At 43.6% G+C, this 8,317-nt stretch overlaps 1 protein-coding gene across 1 annotated transcript; it reads left to right on the top strand.

Annotated features, from left to right (window-relative positions):
* The first annotated feature begins 275 nt into the window (after window positions 1-275).
* On the top strand, window positions 276-4,910 carry LOC110492628 (troponin C, skeletal muscle). The gene is made up of 6 exons (XM_021567053.3): window positions 276-537; window positions 2,691-2,745; window positions 3,031-3,174; window positions 3,312-3,426; window positions 3,647-3,783; window positions 4,430-4,910. Exons 1-6 carry the CDS (start codon window positions 535-537, stop codon window positions 4,459-4,461), a joined length of 486 nt encoding a protein of 161 aa, XP_021422728.1. The 5' UTR covers window positions 276-534; the 3' UTR covers window positions 4,462-4,910.
* The last annotated feature ends 3,407 nt before the right edge of the window (window positions 4,911-8,317 follow it).

Genomic DNA, 8,317 nt, shown 5'->3' on the forward strand with positions numbered 1-8,317 from the left:
CGTGAGTATCGTGAAGAGTGCAGACTGAGTGAAGACAGAAAATCCTTCCCCCTCATGTCCAGCCCATCCCACATACAACACAAGGCTAGTGCATGTGTGTTTGTGTGTGTGTGTGTGTGTGTATGTACATGCTTGTGTGTGTGTGTGTGTGTGTGTGTGTGTATGTGTGTGTGACAGACAGTGTCCATCTGCTGTTAGATGGTCAATTGAACACTTGCCATAATAAATGTCATTGAGACTGGCCTTTAGCTAAATATGGAGGGAGCTTAAGGAGAAGGGGGGGGGGGGGGGGGGGTATGAGTGAGGTGGAGGTTTTGTGGCGTTGCAAAGTAAGCAGCAAGACGATTGGTTGATGCTAGTCCAGGCAAAGGGCTTCTTGCCCAATCCTGATCATATTCAGACAAAAGTTACCTAGATAAGGGGTACTTATTGGGTAGTCATAGTACTGTGTCTATCAACGGTGTATCAGAAAGCCACTCTTTCCCTGGACTTCCACCTTTCTCTCTGTTGTCTGTTGCAGCGGAGACAGCCACCATGGTAAGATTCTGTAGAGGGAGAAACCGAGAGCGAACGAAGATAAGAATCTTTCATGAACAGATGTTTTAGGACTGTTTGGTTCATTCTGCTTTTTTTCGACAGATGATGTCGGATTTTTTTTTTTTTTTTTTCTAAAAAGTTTTTGCTGATATTTTTTTTCCATTGTGGGGAATAGAGTGGAATTGCTGAAGATGGATATTACTGATTGATTTGAAAATGGACTAGTCCTGCCTGTGGTCAAACAACACACACACACACACACACACACACAAACACACACACACCAGCTGGCCCAGCTGTGGAGTACAGCTAGACCAAACAATTTACGTAAAGAGAGCTACTGATTTTATCGTTTGAAGGCTCTAGTTTTGTTCTTGAAGCACCAAGATCTTTCCTTTTTTTCAAAAAAACATTTTTTTTGTATTTTTCTTCTATTTGCTTGTATGAGTGATATTAAGTTGCATGTACCATAGAGCAAACATCATACGGTATAATATCGGCTGTATGTACTTCAGTTCACGTGGTAGTGTATGCCGTTGTTAAGGTTTTTCCTAGGCCACCATGGTCACCAAAGGTTACTGAGACAGTGGTGCTGGCTAGACAAAGTGATTCATCGTGACAAAGTGAGTGATTGACAGGTGGATGGCCAGCATATCTGTGTCTATGTGTCACAGTGTAGACATAGACACTAGTAATGACTCTGGCATAATCTTTTGACATGCCAGAGGGAGGCAGGATAATGAATGTGAGGGATTGGGTTGCGGGGGGGGCTGCTCAGAGTACAAGGAGTTGTTTAAGAGGATGAATGAATCAGAGTAGGGGCAGAATGGTGGGACATGACTGTGATTGACTATCAACTCTCCCTAGAGGTGTACCAAGTAGCTGTCATATTTTTTTGCTGTTGAACCCATATGGTTCAAGGAGCAAAGACAAACAGACAGTCCTGTATTCCTTCATTACTTTTCATGGAAATAATCTATATTGCTTTTCTGCTGCTTCTTATCAGTTATACAATATGTTGAAAGGAAATAAATAATGTTGTTAGATTCTTATTTTCTACCATGAACCTGTACAAATATGTGCAGCACTGTTGGTTCTGTTTACGGACTGTTGGTTCTGTTTAAGGACTGTTGGTTCTGTTTACGGACTGTTGGTTCTGTTTATGGACTGTTGGTTCTGTTTACGGACTGTTGGTTCTGTTTACGGACTGTTGGTTCTGTTTACAGACTGTTGGTTCTGTTTACGGACTGTTGGTTCTGTTTACAGACTGTTGGTTCTGTTTAAGGACTGTTGGTTCTGTTTATGGACTGTTGGTTCTGTTTATTGACCATTTGTTCTAGACTGAAATGATAAATGAAAATAAGGTGCTGAAAGTGGAAAGTTTGTGACCATTTGATATTTAGTTAAATAATGTAGCTGGTCATTTAGCTTGATGTAGATGTGTGAGGAGTTGCTGCCAGTCAATGGTAGGTAGGTGGAGGTGATGACAGATATATGGGGGGAAATAAGTGGCACAGAGGTTTAAGGCACTGCATCTCGGTGCTAGAGGCGTCACTACAGACATTCGGGCTCAAATCCAGGCTGTACCACAACTGGCTGTGATTGGGAGTCCCATAGGGCGGCGCACAATTGGCCCAGCGTCGTCTGAGTTTGGCCGGGGTAGGCCGTCATTGTTAATAAGAATTTGTTCTTAACTGACTTATTAAATAAAGTATTGTTTTTATTAAAATGTACTAAATGACCCATCCCATACAGTGTGATAGCAGCTGCCTGCAGCTATAGGGTGTCCAGGCTGTGGTCTGAATCCTACATGCTCTCTTCAATGACAGCTCTACGGCACAGTTGCAGTCAATTAGAATTGAAGGCAGTCAATTCAGGAAATAAACTGAAATTCCAATTCAATAATTGAAAGAAAGGCAATCTGTTTTAAATTACTTCTCAAAAAACTAAAAAGTATTTCCATTTTTGTAAGTTTAAATTCAAATCACTTATTGAATTGACTCCAACCCTGCTCTACAATGCTTGTATTAATCTTCTCAGAAAGGTTTCTTTTAATATATAATATATAATTATATAACACCACAGGCACAGTGAACTAGTACATGAGAAAAAACATATATATGATTACAACTTCCCCTATCCTCCCCCTCTAGCCTACTGAAACACAGAGTGATGCCCGCTCCTTCCTGAGCGAGGACATGATTGCCGGTAAGCCACGTGTGTAATAAATAACCTATCCACATGTCTGCTTGTTCCTAACTGCTTCTTCCTAGCTGCTTGTTCCTAACTGCTTGTTCCTAACTTTATTGAGATACACACAGCATGGTTGTGAATCATGTATCACTTCACATTCAGCTATTTGGGTCGTGTTTATGTTGTCATAGTCCTAATGTTAACAAAACGTGTCACTTTAAAATGCTCTGATTGTACCAAGAGGACATTAAGGTCAACAGGTGAGAATTTGTCTCAGTAAACACCAACTCTCCCCTCCAGAGTTCCAGGCTGCCTTCAACCTGTTCGACAGTGACGGTGGCGGTGACATCAGCACCAGGGAGTTGGGTCAGGTGATGAGGATGTTGGGCCAGAACCCGACCAGAGAGGAGTTGGCCCTGATCATCGAGGAGGTCGATGAGGATGGTAAAATAACTGACTGGGTCAAATGTCAGGAGATAATTCAAATGTCTGACCAGGGTATTTCTACTATTATTCATACATCCCATGTCCCTGCTTCATCTCATGAGCCCCTGGTTGTCTTCCCCTCCTCCCAACACCAGGTAGCGGCAGCATCGACTTCGAGGAGTTCTTGGTCATGATGGTGAGGCTCCTGAAGGAGGACCAGGCCGGCAAGTCCGAGGAAGAGTTATCAGAGGTCTTCCGTATTTTCGACAAGTACGTCGTCCCCTGAATCATAACTCCTGGAGTCTCGTCCTTATTGACACAGAGGTTTCTCACCCGTGGTTCACCATAACCAACCAGGGATACCACACGGTATCTGATGGATGGATAATCACAGGACCTCGTTCGGAAGCCCTAATGACAAATACAGCAGCTATGTGTTGCATTATTCTCATGTATCTCAACTGATCTTATCCTCTGCCCAATACAACAGAAACGGCGACGGTTTTATTGACCGTGAGGAGTTAAATGACATCTTGGCCGCCACTGGAGAGCCAGTCACAGAGGAGGAATGTATCGAGCTAATGACAGACGCAGACCTAAACAAAGACAACAGGCTTGATTTTGATGGTAAGACACTCCCACACACACAGGATTCATTTGCTGCAATGGAAATATCATTTACATTCATGTGTTGTGCTAACTGAACATAAACATGTAGATGACTAATAGTCAATGGTAAACGATAGCATAGTAACTTTGACTAGTGATTGGTTTGGGAATAACAGGGGCAATTTGGTGTGCACGGTCTGTGGGTAAATATAGACTGGAATGCACACACACACACACACACACACACACACACACACACACACACAGTTGACTGTTTAAACTATGGTAATTTGTGTAGGCAAGTTTATTTCTTTAATTAAAATTAATGACCACAAGTCTTGACTAAACTCAACTCCCGCTGTTCTGGGTTTCTCTACAACAAATATTCACAACAGAATACAACGTTGAGGTCTGGGATCACGGAAGTACCACATCCACATGACATAAACATTAACATGAAAGGGCTCATATATAACCATGGTCCTCAGGTGCCTGGACACATACAGGGTTATAGAGGGATACTATATATGGTGCTTGGGGTAGAAGGTTGTAGTTTGATGATTACAGGAAGGTGTTTTCATATCCCACAGAGAGGGAGGTGGACAGGGATAAAAGTATTCTCAGTAGTAGAGGAACCAATGAACCCCTGTCTTCTGTGTTCCAGAATTTCTGAAAATGATGGAGAATGTACAGTAACAAGACCACCATTCCTTTGTGACCCTTCCCATGTGTCACTTCTCCTGCTTGAAGAAAAGAACAACTGTTTCTGAATGGAAAAAAATCAAATACAAAAATGAAAGCCACATTTTATTTTTGAGTCTTCCCAACTACTTACAGTAAAGAGTCTACCCAAAAACATTACAAATCAAATCAAACTTTATTGATGGCGTACACAGATTTACAGATGTTATTGCAGGTGCAAGGAAATGCTTGTGTTAATATCAGTAATATCTAGCAATACAATAAAAAAAATACAGACTATACAAATGGTTAAAAAAATAAATAAAATAGAAATGAAGAAATATTTTTTTTAGTCAGTCGAGAATATATACTGAACAAAAATATGAACGCAACATGGAAAGTGTTGGTCCCATGTTTCATGAGCTGAAATAAAATATCCCAGAGATTTTTCATATGCACAAAAAGCTTAATTTCTCTCAAATTTTGTGCACAAATTTGTTTACATCTCTGTTAGTGAGCATTTCTCCTCTACCAAGATAATCCATCCACCTGACAGGTGTGGCATATCAAGAATCTGATTAACGAGCATGATCATTACACAGGGCAGCAGGTAGCGTAGTGGTTAGAGCGTTGAGCCAATAACCGAAAGGTTGCTGGATTGAATCCCTGAGCTGACAAGGTAAAAAACTGTCATTCTGCCCCTGAACAAGGCAGTTAACCCACTGTTCCTAGAACAATGTTGAAAATAAGAATTTGTTCTTAACTGACTTGCATAGTTAAATAAACACAGCTGCACCTTGTGCTGGGGACAATAAAAGGCCACTCTGCAATTGGCATGCTGACTGCAGGAATGTCCACCAGAGCTGTTGCCAGAGAATGTAATGTTAATTTCTCTACCATAAGCCCAGGACCTCCACATCCGGCTTCTTTCACTGTGGCATCGTCTGAGACCAGCCAACCGGACAGCTGAGGAAACGGAGGAGTATTTATGTCTATAAGAAAGCCCTTTTGTGGGGGAAAACTCATTCTGATTGGCTGTGCCTGGTTCCCCAGTGGGTGGGCCTGGCTCCAAAGTGGGTGGGCCTATGCCCACCCATGGCAGCGCCCCTGCCTAATCATATACATAGGGTATAGATATATATATAAATATATATATATATATAGATATCGTAAGGAGTCTGCCCAAAACAACTACAGTAAAGTTAAAATAGGGTTTGAGAAAAGACAATAACGGAAGGTTATTTACCCCCTCCTCGATGCTGCCGATCTCAGTCATGTTGACTCTGTGGCTATAAATATACGTCCAACCCTTTTAAGACGAAGAGTCTTTCCGCTCCCCGCAACCTAACACTTCCCACCCAGCTGTCTCTTTACACCTGCTCCCTCTCAAGAAATGCTACACCCCTCTGGCCCCTCGCCCCTCTGTGTCTCGCCTCTTGCACCCCTCCCCTCGCCCCTCTCCTCTCTGCTTCTCGCCCCTCTCCTCTCTGCGTCTCGCCCCTCCCCCTATCCTCTCCTCTCCTTTCTGTGTCTCACCCCTCTCCTCTCCTCTCTGCGTCTCGCCCCTCTCCTCTCTGTGTCTCACCCCTCCCCCTCTCCTCTCTGTGTCTCACCCCTCCCACTCTCCTCTCTGTGTCTCACCCCTCCCCCTCTCCTCTCTGCGTCTCGCCCCTCCCCCTATCCTCTCCTCTCCTCTCTGTGTCTCACCCCTCCCACTCTCCTCTCTGCGTCTTGCCACTCTCCTTTCTGCGTCTCACCCCTCTCCTTCCGTGACTCGCCAACTGGCTCCTCTCCTTTCTGCGTCTCACCCCTCTCCTTCCGTGACTCGCCAACTGGCTCCTCTCCTTTCTGCGTCTCTCCCCTCTTGCAGTCTCAACCCTGTACAGAGTACTTTCAAAATAAATCTGCTTTCATCTTTAACATTTGTTTCCATCTCCTTGTTGCCATGTTGATCCAGTAGACTGGATCATTGTCTGCTCCTTCTGTATGACTCCACTCTACCTTTTCTCTCATAATGCAACACTATCAGCCCTACTCTAATGAAACAGAATGCTCCAGTACCACTACCCCTCCCCCCACCACAGCTACTTCTACCCCCGTCCCTTGCCACTCTCCCCCACCCTGACTTATGACTGCAACATCTCAGGTATCCTAGCCCCCACCTGCCTTGCCTTGCCACTCTCCCCCACCCTGACTTATGACTACAATATTTCAGGTATCCTAGCCCTCCCTCACCCCGTATATTCCACGTTCTCCTCCTCTCTCCTATTCCCATATAATAACTATTCCCACTAGTCAGTGTCCTTGGTTTCTGAAAACACCTTTGTTCCAAAGTCCACAGAAAAAAAAACAGTCATCCTGATTGACTCTGCCTAATCCTTCTGAGGTCCTTTGTTGTCGTTTTTCGTGTGATGAATCTTGAAAGATTAATTAAAACGGATGAAAGAGAAATAAGCCTACAACATTAGGTTAAGGAGCAAAGTCCAAAACAGTTAAATAAAAATAAAAAGACTGTACAGATGAAGAAAACTTTCAGAAGCTTCTAATTGAGTCGCTAAATGCAACTTGCAAAATCAATGATCTTTTCATCACTTGTGAGATGTCATCCATGATGATCAAAAAACGAGACTGCAGTAGTTAACAGTGACAAGAATGCTCTGACACCGCTCTGACACTGCTCTGTCTCCATGAAGAGGTTACAAATACCATATCAGTATTGTAAGATGCCATCCCCGGGGGCTCTGACACCGCTACCAGATGCAACAGCGTACCTTGAAGATGTCTGGAATAAGAACCTAGAGGAGGTTTGTAATGTGTCGTAGCAGCACCCCACCAAATCCTTATTTTGGTGGATATCCTCTGCTCCCTGAGTATATAGCCATTAAACCCTCCCCCCTCCCTCCTCGCCACCACCACTAACAACATCCCACCCCCTTCTTCCCCATAATACCCCAGTATCCCAACGCTCCTCCTCCCTCTGCTCAGGAAACTACCACCATACAAGGAGAGTCAAATATTGAGTGGTTGGCCGGTTTATTGGATACGATACTGTGATTAAGGGCGTGCTCCGTCTCTGTCCTGTCCCCATACAACCATAAATCGTCTGCTATTCAAGGCAGCCCTTTTCCACAGGGTAGGGTTTCACGCCCAGAAGGAAACGCCATCCCATAGTCACAAACCACTCTGGGCCCACCCTTCTTTATCAGCAATGCAGAGGCCTACCTTGGTTTAAAGTATGGTAACAGCAATCACCATGTTTGCTTGAAATCACAAGTGCATGCTTGGACATAAACTACACCTTGTTTCAGAATGTAATAATTTCAGAGATTGCTTAAAAGGGCTGGCTTCATTCCCTTCTGGAAATCTGCAAAAAAAGGTTTAAACTTGGAGAGTGGTTCCGGAGAGGGAATTTGTTTAGGTTGATGAGCTAAAACATTGTGTCTGACAGGGAATAGATAGGCATACTGTTACATTCAGGCACCTCAAACCTGCTGCACTTACAACAGGGGTGTCAAACTCATTGCCTGGGGGGGGGCTGGTCTCTGCTGGTTTTTGTTTTTTCCTTTCAATTAAGACCTCGACAACCAGGTGAAGGGAGTTTTTAATAATTATTGACCTTAATTCATCAATCAATTACAAGGGAAGAGCGAAAACCAGCAAACACTCAGCCCTTCGTGGAATGAGTTTGACACTTGACTTACAATCAAAAGAAACAACTGGTAGATGGATACTAATAAAAAGTCTTACTTCAATGCCCAGAAATGTTGTGCGCATTTCAATAGTGACATGTACCTGAAAACTTCCCAAAACTTCCTAATAGCTAAGTTTACCCCATCAATTAAATGTTTGCAGATTCAAGACCACCACTCTC

This window comes from Oncorhynchus mykiss, chromosome 16 (assembly GCF_057628025.1).
Source record: "Oncorhynchus mykiss isolate SJ-2025 chromosome 16, ASM5762802v1, whole genome shotgun sequence".
Taxonomy (NCBI): domain Eukaryota; kingdom Metazoa; phylum Chordata; class Actinopteri; order Salmoniformes; family Salmonidae; genus Oncorhynchus; species Oncorhynchus mykiss.

Bases quoted from the DNA above. Each gene is read 5' to 3' on its own strand.
- LOC110492628 (XM_021567053.3), top strand. The intron at 2,746-3,030 runs GTAAGCCACGTG...TCTCCCCTCCAG, and splicing joins GAGCGAGGACATGATTGCCG to AGTTCCAGGCTGCCTTCAAC. The intron at 3,784-4,429 runs GTAAGACACTCC...TCTGTGTTCCAG, and splicing joins CAACAGGCTTGATTTTGATG to AATTTCTGAAAATGATGGAG.